The 24375-nt window shown below is 47.5% G+C and overlaps 1 protein-coding gene across 1 annotated transcript in view; it reads right to left on the bottom strand.

Annotated features, from left to right (window-relative positions):
* LOC138641583 (acid-sensing ion channel 1C-like) overlaps positions 1 to 24375 on the bottom strand; it is a 172448-nt gene that overhangs the window by 33591 nt on the left and 114482 nt on the right. Inside the window, exons 3-6 of the mRNA XM_069729071.1 lie at positions 21282 to 21409; positions 17553 to 17703; positions 9378 to 9443; positions 4954 to 5107 (exon numbers count right to left, since the gene is read on the bottom strand). Of these exons, the coding sequence (XP_069585172.1) occupies positions 4954 to 5107; positions 9378 to 9443; positions 17553 to 17703; positions 21282 to 21409 (499 nt within the window). The remainder of the gene's footprint in view (positions 1 to 4953; positions 5108 to 9377; positions 9444 to 17552; positions 17704 to 21281; positions 21410 to 24375) is intronic.

Genomic DNA, 24375 nt, shown 5'->3' with positions numbered 1-24375 from the left:
GTCCAGCTTCTCTACAGATGTGACATGCATCTTGATGTATCTCCTGAGCACATGGGCAAACAGATGAAATGATCTGAATGCTATGGAAGTGTTTTTCAATTTTAATCCTTTTATTTGTAATTGTATTGTTCATATGATTTGTCTTCCTTTATAATATCTTTTTATACTTTGTAAACACTGCCTACCTTTTTTTGTAGTAAAATATAAAATTACTTGTCTCTCCATGCTCTAAACGAACTGTCGCGCCCTCTGAGATGAATTACGCTACTGATATGGGTTGGCTCCGGACCCGTTAACAATTAAGAGAATCAGAGCTGGTGGCAGCATACTTTGTTCTGTGCGTTTGGGAGGTGTTGTAGCGATGGAGGCGTTGATAATTATTGTTCCTGCCTGAGTGGGAGTAGTTATATCGCCCTCGCTGCAGTGTGCCCAATAGCCAGTACATAGCAGGCAGCTCTTCTGGCGACTAATTACTCTAGATTCAGTACCCTGACAGACCTGAGGGTAAGGGGGGTGCCAGATAGCTGCAAGTTCCAAAGCGGAACTGGGAAGTGGGATATAGATAAATCCCCTACAGAAGGAACCAGGGGCAACCAAACAACTCTGATTCATGACAAATTGGTGTGAGTGGTGGCGATGATAAAGGTATCTTCCCCGTGAACCGTGACATATCCGGTGGGATCCGTGACATATTGGTTGCAGCACAGCGGATCCGTGACAATCCCTTCCAACTCTAGCATTCTAGGATTCTATGAATCTAAGTTTGCACAGCACTGCGGCACATGTCAGTGCTACAGGCAAGCATAATAGATAGAAACATTCAACAGACACGTGCAGACAGTCATCAGAAACACTTCAAGAAATTAAAAACTCCCTCAAAAAGTGTCTTTCCTGAAATGGTTTCAATTTGAACACTTCTTATTTTTAACCACCTCAACGGACTGTCTGCACAAAGTGTGAGGATTGTGTCTCCCCGGCCACATCAGGTCCATGCCTCACTATATGCACCTGACCGGGAATCTGAATTACATGAACTTTGGGGACTCACCCCACAAACCAGAGACTCCATTGTAGACACTCAACTTGTGAATTATAGACACGTTGGTATGAGCGAGGCACAGTTCTGCCCGGGACGTAGTCCATTGTCCTGATCATTTCCATTGGATAAAAAGCATTTGGGACAATTCATCATGAATGGCATTTCGTATGCCTGTTTTGATGTTGAATGACTGGAGTTAGACGTGGCATTGCACACTGCTACTAAGGAATTTGGCACATTTTTGACATGTCTGTCCTGGTTCTACTATTTGTGCTCAATATAGACTCCTCTACTCAATCAAAAAGCCAATAGGATGCTCGAGCCACAAACCATCAATGCAAATATGAGAAAGAGGAGAAAAAGAAGAAGCAAGAGAATAACAAGAAATAGCAGGAGAAGTGAAAAGGAAGGAGAAGAAGGAAAAATGAGCAGGAGCAAGAGAAAAAGATGAAGAAGGGCCATGAGAAAAGAAAGGAGAAGGAAAAATGAGAAAGAAGGAGCAGCAAAGGAATAAGGAGAAGGAGAAAGTAAAGAAGGGTGTTACGATATGGTATGAAATATCATAAGTAGTTCTCTTGCTAGCCTGAGTGGGCTAAGCCCCCCCTTCTTGGAGCACAGTTTGAGCTGCAAATTCCTGGCTTTCCTTCTCTGAGAGTATGGGGGAAGAGAGGTTTTATTGCCGAATGGAATTTACGACTAGCGTTTCCTGTGTAAGCTCTTGTTCAGCTATAAGGGAAGTAGAAACTTCAAGAATCCATGAAAGATTCTTTGTTTAGTTTTTGTTAGATATTAGGCAAACGATTTAAGCTAGAAATACGAAAATATATATTCGTAGTCTCACTCTGTGTATCTACACATCCCATGAATCTCGGGCTTCTAACTCCATCTGGTAAAGAAGTAGGGTTTTCTCTGTCCATCACGAACTGTCGCACCTCAGCTGGGCAAAGATGAAAGAACTGGTCTTTGATCATCAGGTCTCGCAGCTGTGCAAAGGTGGTCACTGACAGTCCTTGGGTCCACTGGTCAAAGTGGGTCCCCAGTCCATGCACCACATCACTGTAACTGTCGTGTGGGCCACGTTGGAGGGTCCGGAACTTTCTACGGTACACCTCGGGTGTAAGCTGGTACTTGGCTATCAGAGCCTGCTTGATGGCCTCATAGTCACCATCTTGTTCTTGAGGGAGGGCAGCAAACGCCTCCAGAGCTTTACCTCTCAGCCCTGGTGTCAGGTATCGTGCCCATTCATCTGTAGGCAGCTGGTACTGTCTGCAGGCTTTCTCAAAGGCCCGCAGAAAAGTGTCCAAGTCCCCGTCCTTCTCCATAACAGGGAAGTGATCGGGCCGGGGCTTAGGTATCTGAGCGCTGCTGGGCTCACGTCTCTGGGCGGTGGAGGGCATCCCCCCCTGCCGGAGCATCTCCAGTTCATGTTCTCGCTGGGCTTGGCGCTCGGCTCGCTGGGCCTGGGCCTCTCGCTCGGCTCGCTCCTGGTATTACTGGATCAGCTGCAGACGTCTCTCTAGGTCATCTGCGGAGCATTGTTGCAGAGCCAGCTGCAGGAGGAGGTCTGCACCCCCCTGGTTGCCAGTAGGGCCCGTATTCAGTGGTTGGACCTCTGCTGCAGCACCATGTTCGCTTGTGCTGGCTTCTGCGGCCTCTGGGCTCTGTGACCTGGCTTGGTCTGCTTCAAATTGCACCAGTTCAGCGACCATTTGGATCTTGGTCTTACCCTGGGGGTTCAGGCCATGGTACGTGCATATCCCAGCAAGAATGTCCATCTTCTGCTGGTTGTACCAGGCTTCCCCTTTCGCAGCCATGGTTGCCAAATAAAAGATAGGATAGAAAAACGAAGAGAAAGGGAAGGGATAATTACCAGTACGCAATTGTCTCACAACTAAAAAGCACTGAGTTCGTTCTCCAAACTTATTTGCGCAGAGTCCTCGCAAGAACTTTCTGCAAGTTTTTAGTGAGAGGAATGATTACTCAAACCAAATCACTAATGCTCTAAGATATCCCACCGCCTTGCCACCAATTGTCACGATTCCCCTGACCGCTGTCACCACTGGGTCAGGATTCACACCGTGACCGTCACCCCTACGTCACGGATTGAGGTGACTTTAGGCCAACAGACGGCTATCACATGTGCAGGGGGGCTTATCTTAGTTATCCCTCCACTCCACGATGTGATGAAAAAACACACACAGGGCTATTGACCTCTTAGTTTACAGCAGGGGCTTATTCTAGGTATCCCACTGCTTTTCTATATACCACGAACTGCAGGGATTTATGTATATCCCGCTTACAGTTCCACTTAACACTTGCAGCTCTCCGGCGCCCCCCTTACTCTCAGGTCAGATTAGGTACTGCACCCTGGGTAATTAGTCGCCAGAAAGGCTGCCTGCTATGTATTGGCTATTGGGCACGCTGCAGCGACGCGATAACTACTCCCATACAGGCAGGAACAATAATTATCAAACCCGCAGTTGCTTCAGCATCATCCAACAGTCAGCACACTATCGCTGCCACCAGCTTCGATAAAACGGGTCCGAAGCTAACCCAACACAGTAGCGTAATTCTCTTCAAGAGCCAGGGTACGGCTTTTAGAGCATGGAGAAGAACTAATATAAAATAGTATATGCCATTAAAATTAATTAGGCAGTGCTTTATCAAAAATAGTTTATAAAGATGTTATACATGAGACAATTGCAAATATGTACAAGGGTAATTATAACATAAAGGGAATAAATGAGAAAAGATAACACTCACATATTAAAAGCATTGCAGGCATCCAGGCTAGTGCAGTTTCCATACATCCCAGTCCATGGGAGGTACTCAGCTCTTCCAGGACAATAGGACAAAACAGTCCAGAAGGAGAAATCAGCAGAAGACCGTGCCCTGGGCAGCCTGCTACAACTTAATACCTGGAGGCTGTGACATCACAGAAGGGCTGGCTTATCCAGACCCTCCTCTCTCTACATTCTGCCTAAACTTTAAACTATTCTCTCTAATTTCTATAACTTCACTACAAAACATGACAGAGTCATACCAAACCCATAATTCATCTCGGATTAACGTGAGCATTCTAATGAGATCAAATATGTCCTATCTGGGATACATATTTACAGAGAAAACCCTACTTCTTTACCAGATGGAGTTAGAAGCCCGAGATTCATGGGGTGTGTAGATACACAGAGTGAGACTACGAATATATATTTTCGTATTTCTAGCTTAAATCGTTTGCCTAATATCTAACAAAAACTAAACAAAGAATCTTTCATGGATTCTTCAAGTTTCTACTTCCCTTATAGCTGAACAAGAGCTTACACAGGAAATGCCGGTCGTAAATTCCATTCGGCAATAAAACCTCTCTTCCCCCATACTCTCAGAGAAGGAAAGCCAGGAATTTGCAGCTCAAACTGTGCTCCAAGAAGGGGGGGCTTAGCCCACTCAGGCTAGCAAGAGAACTACTTATGATATTTCATACCATATCGTGACAAAGGGAAAGAGAGAAGGAAGAATGAGCAGGAGCAAAGGAATAAGGAGAAGGACATACTGAAGAAAAATTAAAAAAAGAAAGAAGCAGCAGAGAGAGATGAAAAAAGAGGAATATTATTACTAAGAAGAAGAAGGAGGACAAGAACAAGGAGAAGAAGGAGGCTGAAAAGATGACAAAAAATGGAAGTACTGTAGAATGACTGAAGAAAGAGAAGAGAGAAGAGGAAATATAGGTGAAAAAGGTAGAGTTAAAGAAAGTGTAAGATTGAGAAGAAGGGTGAAGATATAAAGAGGCAGAATGAAGGTAAGAATAAGAAGGAAAAGAATGAGAAGATGATAAAGGACAAGATAGAAAAGAGCATAAATAGCCTCCTGACTGTCGGTTCACGTTTCTTTCCTGCCCAGTGCTTGGGCGTTCTCACTTAATGTATTCTTCAGTCCGGTTGTATTTCATGGCCATGAATTTAGACGCGGACTTGCTTGGTATCTTCACCATGGACAGTTCTTTCCCAAATCGAACCATTGAACACGGCGTCTGACACTCACACAGCGGCTTCTCGACATCTGATGAAGTCTCTAAATACGGCAGAGAAAAGAACATTATTTCTGTGCCGATACCTGGCAGAGCTCTGTCCCATCAGACACTGGGCCCATTACAGAGGGACGTCGTCCACATTCCCAGATGGAGACAAATGGGAGATTGGATCATTTACTACAAAACAGGAGATTGTGAGTCATGATCATGAGTACCAGAAAATTCACTATCTGACAAGACGATGGGAAAACCAGATTACTTTGTCCTATATCCGCTCACCATCCAGCATTCCTGACCCCACCGCCCCTCACCATCCGACATTCTTGACCCCACCGACCCTCACCATCCGACATTCCTGACCCCACAGCCCCTCAACATCCAGCATTCCTGACCCCACCGCCCCTCACCATCCGACATTCTTGACCCCACCGACCCTCACCATCCGACATTCCTGACCCCACAGCCCCTCAAAATCCAGCATTCCTGACCACACTGCCCCTCACCATCCAGCATTCCTGACCCCACCGCCCCTCACCATCCGACATTCTTGACCCCACCGACCCTCACGATCCGACATTCCTGAGCCCACAGCCCCTCAACATCCAGCATTCCTGACCACACTGCCCCTCACCATCCGGCATTCCTGACTCCACAGCCTCTCAACATCCAGCATTCCTGACCACACTGCCCCTCACCATCCGGCATTCCTGACTCCACAGCCTCTCAACATCCAGCATTCCTGACCACACTGCCCCTCACCATCCGGCATTCCTGACCCCACAGCCCCTCAACATCCAGCATTCCTTAACCCACTTCCCCTCAACATCCGGCATTCCTGACCCCTCAGCCCCTCAACATCCAGCATTCCTTATCCCACTGCCCCTCAACATCCAGCATTCCTGACTCCACCACCTCTAACTATGTGGAATTCTTGACCCCTCATCATCTGGCATTCCTGACCCCACCGCCCCTCACCATCCAACATTCCTGATCCCACCACCCGTCACCATCTGACATTCCTTTCCTCACCGCCCCTCACCATCTGACATTCCTTATTCCACTGCCCCTCACCATCCGGCATTCCTGATCCCACCGGCCCTCACCATCTGGCATTCCTGAACCCACCGCCCTTCACCATCTGGCATTTCTGAACCCACCGGCCCTCATCATCCTGCATTCCTGAACCTATCGGCCCTCACCATCCAGAATGCCTGGTCCCACAGCCCATCACCAACCAGAATTCTTGGCCACACTGCTCACCATCCGGAATTTTTGACCCCACCGCCCCTCAACATTCAGAATTCCTGACCCCACCGCCCCTCAACATCTGGCATTCCTGAACCCAACGCCCCTCACCATCCAAAATTACTAACTCCACCATCCGCCTTTCCTGACCCCAACGCCCCTCACCATCTGACATTCATGACACCACCGCCCCTCGCCATTCGGCATTACTGACCACACCACTCCCAATATCCATCATTCATGATCCTACCACACTTCACCATCCGACATTACTGACCGGACCTCCACTTACCATCCGGCATTCCTGACCCCACCGCCTCTCACTATCTGCATTCCTGATCCACTGCCACTCACCTTCTGAAATTTCTGACTCCACCAACTCTCACCACCTGGCATTCCTGACTCGACCGCCCCTTACCATCTGGCATTCCTGACCATATCTCCCCTCACCTTCCAGCATTCCTCACCCAACTGCCCCTCACCATCGATTTTTCCCGACTCCACGTCCCTCACCATCCTGCATTCCTGATCCCACCACCCCTCACCATTCGGCATTCCTGACTCCACCACCTCTAACTATGTGGAATTCTTGACCCCTCATCATCTGGCATTCCTGACCCCACCGCCCCTCACCATCCAACATTCCTGATCCCACCACCCGTCACCATCTGACATTCCTTTCCTCACCGCCCCTCACCATCTGACATTCCTTATTCCACTGCCCCTCACCATCCGGCATTCCTGATCCCACCGGCCCTCACCATCCAGCATTCCTGACCCCATTGTCCCTCACTATCCAACATTCCTGAACCCACGGCCCATCACTGTTTGGCGTTTCTGACTCCACCAACCCTCACCATTTATCATTCCTGACCCACTACCCTTCACCATCTAGCATTCCTGACCAGACAGCCCCTTACCATCTGGCATTCCTGACCCCACCGCCCCTCACCATCCAACATTCCTGATCCCACCACCCCTCACCATCTGACATTCCTTTCCTCACCGCCCCTCACCATCCTGCATTCCTGATCCAACCACCCCTCACCATTCGGCATTCCTGACTCCACCACCTCTAACTATGTGGAATTCTTGACCCCTCATCATCTGGCATTCCTGACCCCACCGCCCCTCACCATCAAACATTCCTGATCCCACCACCTGTTAGGGCTAGCGGAACGCACCAAATAATAAGACTGATAGTGTACGGTGCGTTCGTAGCCCGGGGTCCACCGTGCAGAGATGGAACCTGCTGCTGAGTAATGATGGACTATATGGCGGTACTCATAAGTATACTCGCGTGGGTTAAACTTCACCCAACGTGAAGGAAGCGATCCTGTTGCATCACAGGATCGCGGTACCGCACATAGAAGGCGAGCAAGCAGTCAGCGAACTTAACCCCAACTAGGATTGAAGTCCGATTAGACCACTTGCTGACACAACACCGCAACAGGGTGTGTTAGGCAACTCTTATAATTAGAGCACCGAAGTGCGAACTGTGCCGTGCTGGCAGGCACCACTAAGCACCCAGACGTGGGTCAGGAAGCGCACTACTGGCGCGTGGCGCCGCACTGGCGGTCACAGCAATAGACGCTGATACGTGTGTGACACGTTGAGTGATTTGTCGGGCGCTAGATAGCAGCCATACTCCATACGCGAACAGTCATACAATAGGGTAGGGGTATTTAATGAACGACTTGCACTCACAACAAACACACGTATTCAATTGTACACTAGCGCATGGCCGTGCGGTCATGCGCAGTTTATATAATTGCAGGACAGGAAGTGGCCACAGAAACTTTGCCCTTCCAGGGCCTGCCAAGAGGACCAATGGAATGCGCTGCAGAGCCAGAGCACATGACCCTCGATCTCCAACGGGAGATCTTGCTCTGGGCATGCTCAGTGTGCGCAAACAAGGACTTAGTCCCAGGGAAGTCCGCTCGCCGCTGACCAGCACTGACTTTAATGGCAGGAGCTGAAGAAGCAGCAGTAACTCTCTGCACAGAGTGAGAGCGAGCAAGACACTGGGAGCGACGTCCCCGCTGAGCAGACTCCACTGCAGCTGGAGGAGAATGGGAGACTGCAGCGGAGACGGATCGAGATTCCCCCTGTGCAGCAGAGGAAACTCGACTCCTAACACCACCCTCTCACCATCTGACATTCCTTTCCTCACCGCCCCTCACGATCTGACATTCCTTATTCCACTGCCCCTCACCATCCGGCATTCCTGATCCCACCGGCCCTCACCATCCAGCATTCCTGACCCCATTGTCCCTCACTATCCAACATTCCTGAACCCATGGCCCATCACTGTTTGGCGTTTCTGACTCCACCAACCCTCACCATTCATCATTCCTGACCCACTACCCTTCACCATCTAGCATTCCTGACCAGACAGCCCCTTACCATCTGGCATTACTGACCCCACTGCCATCACTATCCAGCATTTCTGACCCCATCGCCGCTCACCATCCAGCATTCCTGACCCCCTCGCCGCTCACCATCCAGCATTCCTAACCCCACTGCTTCTCACCATCTGGCATTCCTAACCCCACTGCTTCTCACCATCTGGCATTCCTGACCCCACCGCCCTCACTATCCGGCATTCCTGACCCCATCGCCGCTCACCATCCAGCATTCCTGACCCCACCGCCCCTCACCTTCTGAAATTCCGGACTCCACAGTCACTCACCATCTGGCATTCCCAACCCCACCGCCTGTCACCATCCAGCATTTCTGACCCCACCAACTCTCACCATCTGGCATTCCTGACAAAATCTCCCATCACCATCCAGCACTCTTCACCATCCACTGCCCCTCAATGTCCTGCATTTTTACCACCCTTACCACATCCATGACCCTACTGGCATGCATGTATGACCCTACCACCCATCAATGCCTTGCATCTCTGAACCTACCACCACTCACTGCACAGCTTCCCTAACCTTACTGCCATCAACATCCTTCCTCCATGACTCAACCGTCCCTCACCTTACTGAATCCTTGATTCCACACAGATTACTGACCCCGACTAAACATCTCTAAGCTTTAACCCCCATTACTGACCTATTAGCCTCAAAGTGTCCTCTGCACAGATGATGTCGTTTTCCTGCTCACATATGGTTTCAGTTCCTGGAGATAGAAGGGGATGGATGCCATCATTTACTCACATGTTGACTGCCTTGCAGGAGCAATCTCACACATTTTCTTTTGTTAGTTTTAAAAAGTTTTAAGGCGTCTGTTCTCTGAACTAATACAGTGATAAAGGGCCGGTATGCCGTGGCTGATGACCAGACACTTATCCCCAGCGCTCTGCCTTTACTGAGTGCAAGTCAGCCATGTTTACAGCATTGATCATAATTATGTAATCTATACACCAGCAACAAGGTGACCTCAATGGACGGCCTCCAACTCTAGTGACGCACCTTGCTTAGCGTCTGGTTAGGCTTGAGCTCTGCCGCACAGAGTGTGCAAATACAGCACTGTGCAAAAGATTTAGGCAGCTGTGGAAAAATGCTGTCGAGTAAGAATACTGTCAAAATAGAAATGTTAATAGTTTATTTTTATCAATTAGCAAAATGCAAAAGTGACTGAAGAAAAGAGAAATGTAGATCCATGAGTATCTGGTGACTCCAGTCCCCTCCATCATCAGTATCTGGTGACCATCTGCTGCCTCCATCATCAGTATCTGGTGACCATCTGCTGCCTCCATCATCAGTATCTGGTGACCGTCTGCTGCCTCCATCAGTATCCGATGACCGTCTGCTGCCTCCATCATCAGTATCTGGTGACGATCTGCTGCCTCCATCATCAGTATCTGGTGTCTCCAGTCCTCTCCATCATCAGTATCTGGTGACCATCTGCTGCCTCCATCATCAGTATCTGGTGACTCCAGTCCTCTCCATCATCAGTATCTGGTGACCGTCTGCTGCCTCCATCAGTATCCGATGACCGTCTGCTGCCTCCATCATCAGTATCTGGTGACTGTCACGATATTGTATGAAATGTCATATGATTTTGTAGCTTTGCCTGTTAGACCCATGCTGTGGGCAAAACCCCCCCTTCTCTCTCTGTCTCTCTTTGCTTCTATGTGTGTGTGAAACTATTCTTCTCAATGCTCTGCCTTGCCCCCAAGCCCAGGAAGGTTTATTGCGCTTGTAGCGGCACAAATCTCCCTCCAGCTAGAACTGGTCAGATATCCTTCTCAAAGACATGCGGTTCTTTGTTCGGTTACAGTAAGATATTGGGCCACCGATTTGGGCTAGAAAAATAATAAGTATATATTGCTAACCTCCATCGGCGGATCTATGAGCCACTGTAAGCACGAGCCTCTAATTCCACCAGGTAAAAATGTATGGATTTCTCTGGAACTGTATGTCCCAACTAGCCCAAATTTGGTTTAATTAGAAAACCAATTTTAAAATAAGCTGAATGAGGGTGTGCTGGGATTCTGGCATGCGGAGATGCGAGCATTATAAAACTTTGTGTTAAATTTAGTATGTTTGAGGAGATGGGAGGGTCCGAGGAAACCAACCCCTTTAGTGATGTCATGAGGCTGGGGTTTAAAAGTCTCTACACTTAACCCAGCTTCCAGTCTGAGTCTTACCTGAGGAGCTGTTCCTACCCACGACCTCCTGATGCACTGGGACATTTGGGGACTCCACCTACCAGCATGGTTTAGCCTTGAAATGACCTGAACACATGTAAGTGTTAACTTTTATTATTATTATTATTATTATTATTATTATACATTTTTATAGCGCCATTTATTCCATGGCGCTTTACATGTGAATACGGGGCAAATATAGACAAATACATTAAACATTCTCATTTAATCCCTGTTATTTTTATAATTACCCTTGTACATATTTTAAATTGTCACTTTTGTAACATCCTTGTAATATTTTGATAAAACACTGCCTAATTTTATGGAGTAAAATATTTAAAATACTAGATTCGTTCTTCCTACTCTAAAACGTACCCTAAGTCTTCTGAAGGGAATTACGCTACTGTTTTGGGTTAGCTTCGGACCCGTTAATCGAAGCTGGTGGCAGCATACCGAGTTCTGGGTATTTGGGAGTCGTTGTAGCGACGGCGGCGTTGATAATTATTGTTCCTGCCTGAGTGGGAGTAGTTTATCGCGTCGCTGCAGCGTGCCCAATAGCCAGTGCACAACAGGCAGCCTTTCTGGCGACTAATTACCCTAGGTGCAGTACCTAGTCTGACCTGAGAGTAAGGGGGGCGCCAGAGTGCTGCAAATTTCAAGTGGAACTGTAAGCGGGATATACATAAATCCCTGCAGTTCGTGGTATATTGAAGAGCGGTGAGATACCAAAAATAAGCCCCTGCTGTAAACTAAGAGGTCAATAGACTTGTGTGTGTATTTTTTCATCACATTCCAGCAGTGGAGGGATAACTAAGATAAGCCCCCTGCACATGTGATAGCCGTCTGTTGGCCTAAAGTCACCCCGATCCGTGACGTAGGGGTGACGGTCACGGTGTGAATCGTGACAACTGGGCATCTAAAATAGACACCTGGCCTGAATTGGCAGAATATGCATTACAGGAGCTCGCTTGCCCTGCTTCTAGTGTGCTATCAGAAAGAGTCTTCAGTGCTGCGGGTTCAATACTGACCGAAAAAAGGACTCGTCTGGCTCCCTGAAATGTTGATGATCTAACCTTCATTAAAATGAACCAATCATGGATTTCAAATTATTTTGCCCCACCTTCCCCTGCTGACACGTAGCTTGCTGGATAAATGTCTTGCTTTTGGCCTCTTCTTACTGACTGTTCCAATTCCTCCATTTGCAGCTGCTGAATGTCTACCATAGGCCATTTTTATACCTCCCTAAATGGGCTGACTCTCCCCACAGGGCCGTGGTCACCACTTGGCGCAAGCACCCGTGCGAGTGCTGTTTGCCTGGACAGGTGGGTGTGCCCACTCTTGGGCGACGGCACTGGCACAGGGTCCCTCATAGTACAATGAAGTGTCTCTAACGGTGGTGGTGTACAACCAATGTCAGACACACCGTCGTAATATGAGGGGCCCTGTGCCAGTACCGCTTTTAGCCTACTTACTTATTTGGGCCTAGTAACTGTGTCTGCCACTCATTACAGTTGTCCTCCACTGAACAAAGCAATGCCGTCTGTTTAGTCCGGTTACCAATTTTGAACTGCATTTAGCCTACTTTATTCTTTGGGCCTATATCTGTGTTTCCCCCTCATCCTGCCCATTGCCCAGCCAGTGATAGATGAGTCTGCTGGTATATTGGCCCAGACCACTACATTCCCCTTGCCCTCTACACAGCCAGAATCTGACCCTGCTGAAAGTCAGGTTCCCCTTCCCGCATACCATACCACCTTACACGGGGGCAAAGAGGAAGGTGCAGATGAAAGTGCAGGTTCCGTCATCAGGTGGGGGGAGGAATACTTGTTGGCGACGTCACTGGCACAGGGCCTCTCATAGTGCGCAAAAGTGCCTTTGCCGGTGGGAGGCGCCACCCGCCGTCAAACACACCGCCGTACTATGAGGGGCCCTGTGCCAGTGCCAACTAGTGGGCCCCACTGCTTGCTCAGGATCACAGCACTTGCAAAGTTGAAATACTTACCTCTCCCTGCTCCACCGCCGTGACGTGGTCCAGATTTCCTGGGCCCACGAAAATCTTGAGCCAGCCCTACCCCCCACAACTTTAGCCAAATGACCTCCTGTTTTCAATGCTAACTATTATTATAAAGTAAATTAAGATTGACAAGCTTAAGAAATAAGAATGGATGTTTTTGCCAGTAAAATGGGCACTCTAGGTGTTTTCCTGTCCTCCACTCACTGCCGACTATGCTCCCCCATTGACTTGCATTGGGTTTCGTGTTTCGGTCGGCCCCCGACTTTTCGCAATAATCGGCTGATTTCAGCCGACTCGACTTTTGAGAAAGTTGGGTTTCGCGAAACAAGACTCGATCCTAAAAAAGTAAAAGTCGCTCAACTGCGAGCGGTGATTACCGGGTCCGGTGGAGGGAGGTCTGTGCACAGGCAGTGAGTCAGGGACTGAGGGTGGCACAGCGAGAGAATGGAGACCCGGAGACTGCCCGTCCCAGTGTACGCCGTAGCCTGGAGCCTTATTATTAGAGGAATATGTCAGTTAATACATTGTTTTTCTAAAGCTTTATAGTGTAGTTTTAGGTCAGAGAGGGATGAGCTAGGAAGGTGCAGGGACAGGTAGTGATGGCTACTTGTGGACATGTGCAGCAATTGCGGTTTTGCACTTGTGGTGATACAAAATACACTGCTGGCAGTGTTTCTTTCCATTGCTGTAAGTACTGCATTTGCCGGATCGTGGCAAAACCGCAAGTGCCGCACATGTCCGCAAGTCCCATAGGGAATGAATGAAGCCGAACGCAGTGTTGCGGTAAGTGATCCATTACGCGGTAGATGCGGAAAAACTGCCGGATCTGCTGCAAAAGACGACTTTCACATCAGCAATTTATGGCAAAGTCACTGCCGATAGTGTCATACTCACCAAAGGGGGAGGCAGCACTAATAGTGCCTAGGGCAGCAGAAACTCTAAATACGGCCCTGATTACCAGATACTGATGATGGAGGTGATGGGCGGTCACCAGATACTGATGATGGAGGGGACGGGTGGTCACTAAACACTGATGATGGAGGGGATGGGCAGTCACCAGATACTGATGATGATGGAGGTGACGGGCAGTCACCAGATACTGATGATGGAGGTGACGGGAGGTCACCAGATACTGATGATGAAGGCGACGGGCGGTCACCAGATACTGATGATGGAGGCGACGGGCGGTCACCAGATGCATTTCTCTTTTTTTTAGTCACTCTGTTTTTAGCTCAATGATAATAAACTATTAACCCTTTTATGGCTGAAGCTTCTGACACTGCAACATTTATGGTACCTCTGACAGACGTTTGCACAGCACTGTGAGTCTATATGATGTATACGTGTGAGGCAATGACCGGTGTTATATGCGAGGGTCGCTGTGTATCCCCCAGGATGCGCAAAGAAGTCACATGCATAGCTGTGATTGCAGTGCAAAATAAAAGTAATGCATGGGCTTTTATTTTTGGAGCGAACACAGGATGGTAGTGGGACGGTCCATTTCCTCCAGGCCAGGTCTTACAAGTGGCCCATGGCCACAGATTCCTTAAAAACTCTACAGCAAAGGGATAGGGTGTCAGTCATGGTTTGCAAACTTGCAGAGCAGGTGGCTTTGCAAAGCTTCAGCCTGTGTGAAGCAACACGGAGTCAAACGACCTGGTACTCAGTGAGGACGTCTCTATATTACTGTGGCCAGTGAGGACATCTCCATATTACTGAGGCTAGTGAGGACATCTCCATATTACTGTGGCCAGTGAGGACATCTCCATATTACTGAGGCTAGTGAGGACATCTCCATATTACTGTGGCCAGTGAGGACATCTCCATATTACTGAGGCCAGTGAGGACATCTCCATATTACTGTGGCCAGTGAGGACATCTCCATATTACTGAGGCTAGTGAGGACATCTCCATATTACTGTGGCCAGTGAGGACGTCTCTATATTACTGAGGCCAGTGAGGACATCTCCATATTACTGAGGCCAGTGAGGACATCTCCATATTACTGTGGCCAGTGAGGACATCTCCATATTACTGAGGCCAGTGAGGACATCTCCATATTACTGTGGCCAGTGAGGACATCTCCATATTACTGTGGCCAGTGAGGACGTCTCTATATTACTGTGGCCAGTGAGGACATCTCCATATTACTGAGGCCAGTAAGGACATCTCCATATTACTGTGGCCAATGAGGACATCTCCATACTACTGTGGCCAGTGAGGACATCTCCATGTTACTGTGGTCAGTGAGGACGTCTCCATATTACTGTGGCCAGTGAGGATGTCTCCATATTACTGTGGCCAGTGAGGACGTCTCCATATTACTGAGGCCAGTGAGGACGTCTCCATATTACTGTGGCCAGTGAGGACATCTCCATATTACTGTGGCCAGTGAGGACATCTCCATATTACTGTGGCCAGTGAGGACATCTCTATATTACTGAGGCCAGTGAGGACATCTCCATATTACTGAGGCCAGTGAGGAAGTCTCCATATTACTGTGGCCAGTGAGGACATCTCTATATTACTGAGGCCAGTGAGGACATCTCCATATTACTGAGGCCAGTGAGGACGTCTCCATATTACTGAGGCCAGTGAGGACGTCTCCATATTACTGAGGCCAGTGAGGACGTCTCCATATTACTGAGGCCAGTGAGGACGTCTCCATATTACTGAGGCCAGTGAGGACGTCTCCATATTACTGTGGCCAGTGAGGACATCTCCATATTACTGAGGCCAGTGAGGACATCTCCATATTACTGAGGCCAGTGAGGACATCTCCATATTACTGTGGCCAGTGAGGATATCTCCATATTACTGTGGCCAGTGAGGATATCTCCATATTACTGTGGCCAGTGAGGACATCTCCATATTACTGTGGCCAGTGAGGACATCTCTATATTACTGAGGCCAGTGAGGACATCTCCATATTACTGAGGCCAGTGAGGATATCTCCATATTACTGTGGCCAGTGAGGACATCTCCATATTACTGTGGCCAGTGAGGACATCTCTATATTACTGAGGCCAGTGAGGACATCTCCATATTACTGTGGCCAGTGAGGATATCTCCATATTACTGTGGCCAGTGAGGACATCTCCATATTACTGTGGCCAGTGAGGACATCTCTATATTACTGAGGCCAGTGAGGACATCTCCATATTACTGAGGCCAGTGAGGAAGTCTCCATATTACTGTGGCCAGTGAGGACATCTCTATATTACTGAGGCCAGTGAGGACATCTCCATATTACTGAGGCCAGTGAGGACATCTCCATATTACTGTGGCCAGTGAGGATATCTCCATATTACTGTGGCCAGTGAGGATATCTCCATATTACTGTGGCCAGTGAGGACATCTCTATATTACTGAGGCCAGTGAGGACATCTCCATATTACTGAGGCCAGTGAGGAAGTCTCCATATTACTGTGGCCAGTGAGGACATCTCTATATTACTGAGGCCAGTGAGGACATCTCCATATTACTGAGGCCAGTGAGGACATCTCTATATTACTGAGGCCAGTGAGGACATCTCCATATTACTGAGGCCAGTGAGGACATCTCCATATTACTGAGGCCAGTGAGGACATCTCCATATTACGTGGCCAGTGAGGACGTCTCCATATTACTGAGGCCAGTGAGGACGTCTCCATATTACTGATGCCAGTGAGGACGTCTCCATATTACTGTGGCCAGTGAGGACATCTCCATATTACTGTGGCCAGTGAGGACATCTCCATATTACTGAGGCCAGTGAGGACATCTCTATATTACTGAGGCCAGTGAGGACATCTCCATATTACTGAGGCCAGTGAGGACATCTCTATATTACTGAGGCCAGTGAGGACATCTCCATATTACTGAGGCCAGTGAGGACATCTCCATATTACTGAGGCCAGTGAGGACATCTCCATATTACGTGGCCAGTGAGGACGTCTCCATATTACTGAGGCCAGTGAGGACGTCTCCATATTACTGATGCCAGTGAGTACATCTCCATATTACTGTGGCCAGTGAGGACATCTCCATATTACTGTGGCCAGTGAGGACATCTCCATATTACTGTGGCCAGTGAGTGACATTTTAACATAAAGTCATCATTCACCACACCGTTGATTATGAAAAGCAAGCAATGATGGATAAAGTGAAGTTTAAGCGATAGGCTGCGTTTCTACCATGGCTACCCAGTAATGTCAGGTACATGAAATAATGGAGAACTATGCATTGACCACAATAGTATGGCTTCCCAAAGGGGAAGAGGGGGAGCGTAAGGCAGGGTGCCAGAGAGGACCAGGTGAAAAGAGCAAAACGCGCTGTCTGTGATGACATAACTGGACATAGCGATGTTTGAAAAAGACCGAGGCAGGGTCAGAACGTAACATATCGCTTACCTATCACATTACCCATCATCGCTTGTTTTTGACATTCAACGGTGTGGTGAATGATGACTTTATGTTAAAATAAAAACACTATTGCAATCTATAGAAAAGGTTGACACGGCCTTGATCTGAAAGGACATTTGCTCAGACCCGTGTGATTACGAGACACTTCTGGCTCCATACTTGTAATCACTGACATGAACATATTTCACTGCATCCTCCAGATAGTATATAGACCTTACCTGGCATATAGACCAAGCGACAGCCGCATGCTTCCAGAATAAGGCGAGTCTCACAACTGATGCGACAGGCAGAGATGCTGTACTTATCAAAGTAAGGAGACGTGAACGGAGTATCCTTACAGTCCCCCCACGGTGGAGGCAGGTATGACAACTAAGGAAAAAAAAGTTAAGGACAAATATGATGCATTGTGGGTAGTGATGAGCAAATATACTCGTTTCTCGAGATTTCCAGAGCATGCTCGGGGTCCTCCAACTATTTTTTAGTACTCAGAGATTTAGTTTTTCTCACCTCAGCGGAATGATTTACATCTGTTAGCCAGCATAAGTACATGTGGGGGTTGCCTGGTTGCTAGGGAATCCCCACATACTTTTGCTATCAGATGTAAATCATTCAGTTGTGGCGCTAAAAACAAACTCTGAGCACTAAAAAATACTCGGAGGACCCCTGAGCATGCTCTGGAAATCTCGAGTAACGAGTATATGCGCTCATCACTAATTGTGAGACCACAAAAGTCCAATTTACAGGTGAAGGCTTCAGGCCAATGGGTCCACTAAATATGAGCTCATGATTTGTGAGCCCTAAATAATGGCTGGTGATATTCTGAACTGGATTCAAGGGTCTCTTTGCACCAGGCTCGGACTGGCCCACCGGAGAACCGAAGGATTCTCCGGTGGGCCCAGGCACTGACACCTGCTGGCATACTGGCCAACAGCTGCCTAGGGCCCCCACTGCTCCAGGGGCCCCCAGCCAGTGGCTATGGGGTCCCTGAGTCAAGGGGGCCCGCCCTGTGCCAGCATGGCAGCAGCTGGAGACAGGATCCTGTCTCCGCTGCTAAAGCAGAATGAATATTCACGCTTCTCCACGCCCCTATGGGTGTGGAGAGGCATGAATACCATTTCTCTTTAATAGTGGGCAGCGTTAGTCGCAGGCTGCAGCTAACACTGCCCGCATGTAAAGCCCCACCACCACACGCACACACACAGCACAAATACACACACAGCACCGCACACATACACACACATGCAGACACACAGACTCACACAAAGCAGCTCACCTCCCGGCGTCCTGCTTCCTGTCTGAGACAGCCCAGCTGCTGTCTCAGTCAGAAAACTTCCAGCGAGGAAGAGTCTGCTGGGATGAGCTGCTGCTGCAGAGAGGTGACCTGTGCTGTGTGCCTGCGTGTGTCTGTCCCTGTGTGTGTGTGAGAGTGTGTGTGTGCCTGCGTGTTTGTTTGTGTGTGCCTGCATGTGTGTGCCTGCGTGTGTGTGTGCCTGCGAGTGTGTGTGTGTGCCTGCGTGTGTGTGTGCCTGCATGTGTGAGAGTGTGTGTGCCTGCATGTGTGCCTGCGTGTGTGTGTGTGTGATGAGCTGCTGCTGCGGTGAGGTGTGTGTGTGGTGGTGAAGGACAATGATATTGGTGATTGGTGGGGGGAGACAATGATGGAGGTGATGGGCAATGATGGTGGTGTGGGGAGGCAATGTTGGAAGTTATGGGCAATGATGGTGGTGGGGGTGACAATGATGGAGGTGATGGGCAATGATGGTGGTGGGGGGAGACAATGATGGAGGTGATAGGCAATGGAGGTGATAGGCAATGATGGTGGGGAGGCAATGATGGAGGTGATGGGCAATGATGGTGGTGGGGGAGGCAATGATGGAGGTGATAGGCAATGATGGTGGGGGAGGCAATGATGAAGGTGATAGGCAATGATGGTGGGGAGGCAATGTGTCATGTCGGACGCTATTCACACTAGGGCGTCCGACAGACAGCGGTAATTCTTCATTCGTCCACTATGTGCTCAGTGGCGCCGGCTAGATTTTATCTAGGTTGTCCGGGGTTAATCTAGCTGGTACTCGGATTGGAGGCTGGGTCACGCCCACGGCCTTTAAATAGTTCTTCTGAACTTTGGGCGTCGCCGATTATAGCTTGTCTTGTACCTGGTGATCTCAGTTCGGAGTGGTGGTCTTGGAGTGGAAATATCATATGTGGTGGTGTATGATCCTTTGTCATATTTCTCCTTCCTATTAGTGTATTGTTTTACCCTGTGTACATTATAGTGTTTTCCTGAGTGTGTTTGCTGCGTGGTGCGTTTTTAGTTTTCCCTGTCTGTGCTTTCTGTAGGGGTTGGTGTGAAGTATTATCACTGGGTGGAGGGTGGAGGTTTCAGATTAGAACTGAAACAGGAGTTAGGGTCAGGCCTGGCGGCCCAGACAAGCACACCATCAGTGTAATCTCTGGGAGAGGGACAGGCAGGGTTTCCCTAGTCTGAGGGATATCACAGGGGCCCGGGTTATTAGCTTTGCCTACCTGGGCTCCCCGTGACACAATGATGGAGATGATGGGCAATGATGGTGGTGAGGGAGGCAATGATGGAGGTGATGGGCAATAATGGAGGTGATAGGCAATGATGGTGGGGAGGCAATGATGGAGGTGATAGGCAATTATGGTGGTGGGGGAGGCAATGATGGAGGTGATGGGCAATGATGATGGTGGGGGGAGGCAATGATGGAGGTGATGAAATGGGCAATGATGGTGGTGGGGGAGGCAATGATGGAGGTGATGAAATGGAAAATGATGGTGGGGAGGAGGCAATGATGCAGGTGGTGGAATGGGTAGTGATGAGGTGGTGGGGGAGAAAGATAGGGGTGGAGGGGGAGGAGGCAATGATGGAGATGGTGATGAGGACAATGATGGGGGTGGAAAGGGGCTGAATTAACTTTATGAGGGGGCTACATTATATTCTGTGGGGGACTGCATTATTCTCAGGGTACTACATTATATTATGGGGGCTACATCATACTATATGAGGGGGCTACAGTATACTCTATGAGGGGCTGCATTATATTCTGTGGTGGGCTGCATTCTCTCAGGGGACTACATTATATTCTGTGGTGGGGACTGTGTTATACCTAAGGGGGTTGCATTATATTTTGTGGGGTGCTGTATTATATTTCATGAGGGGGCTACATTATATTTTGTGAGGGGGCTACCCCAACCCTTGCTACATAATTAAGACGTGAACTACCTTATATTATACCCTGATATTAGAGCTTTTTACCGCACAATTGGTGGTCTTGTATCTATTTCTATGTAGCTACATAGTGGGCCCCAAGAATGATTTTCTCTGGTGGGCCCAAGGTGCCCAGTCCGACGCTGCTTTGCACGGTGGGTTCAATTTCTTCAACATGTTGAAAAATAATTTTTTAGACATTGACTATCATCAGAACCTCCTGACATCCACTATGACTATCGCCATCTTAGCTGACTTGACGAGTGATGTACTCTGTAGAAAAGAAAAAAACATTTCCATCGTACTCACATTTAGAAAACACCTGTCTTTATCTTCAGGAGCGCCATTCTGATTCTGCTGACCGGCCAGAAACGTCCTACCAAAGAAAAACAATGGAAAAGGCACATCCTATAAAAAAGCACTCTTCAAGCTTTATTAACGATGCAGCTCATTAAAAATTCCACAAGGGAATAATGTGGTACAAAAACCACGTCATAGAGCTCGTGGAATGTTTAATGCTATGCATCTTTAATGAAGCCTCTAGAATTTTTTATTATTAGTATGCCTATCCATTGTTTTTCTTTGGTTAGAGAGACATATGGTTGGTTTCCAGAAGTCTTGGTGTTGTGCCCTTGATTACTAATTGTCCTCATATTAGTTGTGTACTTTATTGCTCAACACAATATACAGTAGATGTCACAATGGTAGTAAAGGATACATTCTGCTGCTGACAGGATACAAATGTCTGGAACCCTGGGGCAACTCCGAACCCGAGCTGACCTATGTCTGGAGGCTCATCCTGACTGTGAATCTGAACCTTCACTCCAGCCTCTAGTAAAGAGTCAGCTGCCCGGAACAAAGTGCAAGTACACAAAAGAAGGGGATTTAATGATTTATTATGACCATAGCCTTGTCCTCTAATGATCTCCTACAGATACAATGTCATAGCCTTGTCCTCTAATGTTCTCTAGATACAAGGTCAAAGTCGTGACCTCTAATGGATTCAAGGTTCAAGGTCAAAATAATGTTCTACAATGGTCTTTAGATACAAGGTCATCATTATGCCCTCTAACCATCTCCTGCAAATACAATGTCATTGTCATATCCTCTAATATTCTACATAACAGATGCAGGGTCATCGTCATGTCCTTTATTTTTCTACAGATACAAGGTAATCTGCATGTGCTCGAGTGGTCTGCAAAAACAAGGTCATCATCATCTCCAATATTTTTCTTCAGATACATGGTCATCGTTATGTCTTACAATGGTCAATAGATACAATGTCATTGTCATGTCCCCTAATATTTTCCTACACGCACAAGGACTTCGTCATGTCCTCTAGCACAGAGGTCCCCAACTCCAGTCCTCAAGGCCCACCAACAGGTCATGTTTTCAGGATTTCCTTTGCATTGCACAGGTGATGCAATTATTACCTGGGCAAGACTAAGGAAATCCTGAAAACATGACATGTTGGTGGGCCTTGAGGACTGGAGTTGGGGACCCCTGCTCTAGCAGTCTAAAGATACAAGATAATCAACTCTTTTAGAGGTCTACAGATACAAGGCCATCATCATGTCCTCTATTAATCTACATATACTGTACAAGATCATCGTGATGTCCTCTAATAGTCTCCAGATACAATGTTATCATCATGCCCTCTATTAATGTACACATACAATGTCATTGTCATGTCGTCTAATAGTCTCCAGATACAAGGTCATCATCATGTCCTGTAGTGGTCTTCAGATACAAGGTCATCATTATGCCCTCTAGTGGTTTCCAGATACAAGTTTATCATCATGTCCTCTAGTGGTCTACAGATTGAAGGTCAAAATCATGTCCTCTAGTGGTCTACATATACAATGTCATCATTATGCCCTCTAGTGGTCTCCAGATACTAGGTCATCATCATGTCCTCTAATGGTCTACAGATTAAAGGTCAGAATCATGTGCTCTAGTGATCTACATTTACAATGTCATCATTATGCCCTCTAGTGGTCTTCAGATACTAGGTCATCATCATGTCCTCTAATGTTCTACAGATTAAAGGTCAAAATCATGTCCTCTAGTGATCTACATATACAATGTCATCATTATGCCCTCTAGTGGTCTCCAGATACAGGGTCATTATCATATTTTCTAGTGGTCTACAGATACAAGGTCGTCATCATGTCCTCTAATGGTCTACAGATACAAGGTCGTCATCATGTCCTCTAGTGGTCTATAGATACAAGGTCAAAATCATGTCCTCTAGTGGTCTATAGATACAAGGTCAAAATCATGTCCTCTAGTGGTCTACAGATACAATGTGTGATGGGGAGCGATGGGAAGACAGAAAATAAGGAACCTGGGCCCTAGAACTGCCCCGTAGTCTAGGGGTGTCCTGCCTGCCGTTAACTCAGGGGTACCCTTGATGGTAGTTAGGCCTGAGTCACCGACCTGTCCCCATCTCCTGGCCAGCCCTGAAATAACCCCCTACCCCTCCTTAGAAGGGGAACCATAAAAAAAACCACAGTTAACCCCTTACTGACATTGGACGGGATAGTACGCCCGATGTCAGTATCCCCCACTTTGGTGTGGGCTTCAGCGGTGAGCCCGCATCAAAGCCGGGTCATGTCAGCTGTTTTGAAGAGTTCACATTTGCCCGCAAAAGGCGCAGGTGGAATCATGATCATCCCGTGCCTATTAACTAGTTAAATGCCGCTGTCAAACTCTGACAGTGGCATTTATCGAGCGCTTCTGGCCATTGGCATGGAAATATGCACACTGCTGACCTCAGTCACGTGATCGAGGGTCATCGGTTCATCAGCATAACAACCAGAGGTCTCAAGGAGACCTCTATGGCTGTTGATGCCGGATTGCTATGAGACCCACCCTGTGGTCGGCACTCATAGCAATGCTGTAATTCTACTACTTAGGGTCGATCTGAGCATCGCCTCTATGTAGCAAAATCGATCAAGCTATGGCAGCTTCTAGCCTCGCTTGGAGGCTATTGAAGCATGCCAAAAGTTAAAGAATAATGTTTTTAAAAATATAAAAAAAATAAAAAATCACATCACCCCCTTTTGCCCCATTCAAAATAAAACAATAAAACAAAAAATCAAACATACACATATTTGGTATCACCGTGTTCAGAATCGCCCGATCTTTCAATAAAAAAAGGATTAACCTGATCACTAAACAGCGTAGCGAGAAAAAAATTCTAAACGCCAGAATTACTTGTTTTGGTCGCTGTCACATTGCATTAAAATGAAATAACATGTGATCAAAAGAACGTATCTGCACAAACGTGGTATCACTAAAAACGTCATATCAGCACACAAAAAATAAGTGCTCACCCAACCCGAGATCACGAAAAATGGAGACGCTATGAGTAACGGAAAATTGCGCAATTTTTTTTTTCCGGCAAACTTTGGAATTTTTTTTTCACCACTAAGATAAAAAAAAACCTAGACATGTTTTGTGTCTATGAACTCGTAATGACCTGGAGAATCATAATGGCAGGTCAGTTTTAGCATTTAGTGAACCTAGCAAAAAACCCAAACAAAAAACAAGTGTGGGATTGCACTTTTTTTGCAATTTCACCACACTTGGAATTTTTTTCCCGTTTTCTGTTACACAACATAGTAAAACCAATGGCATTTTTCAGAAGTACAACTTGTCCCGCAAAAAATAAGCCCTCACATGGCCATATTGACGGAAAATAAAAAAGTTATGGCTCCTGGAAGGAGGGGAGCGAAAAACAAAAACGCAAAACCGAAAAAAAGCTCTGTTCATGAAGGGGTTAAAGACTGACAGGGATAAAGAAAACT

The sequence above is a fragment of the Ranitomeya imitator genome, chromosome 6 (assembly GCF_032444005.1).
Source record: "Ranitomeya imitator isolate aRanImi1 chromosome 6, aRanImi1.pri, whole genome shotgun sequence".
Lineage (NCBI taxonomy): Eukaryota > Metazoa > Chordata > Amphibia > Anura > Dendrobatidae > Ranitomeya > Ranitomeya imitator.
The sequence above is the reverse complement of the archived record's forward strand: the minus strand, read 5'-3'. Positions and strand labels throughout refer to the sequence as shown.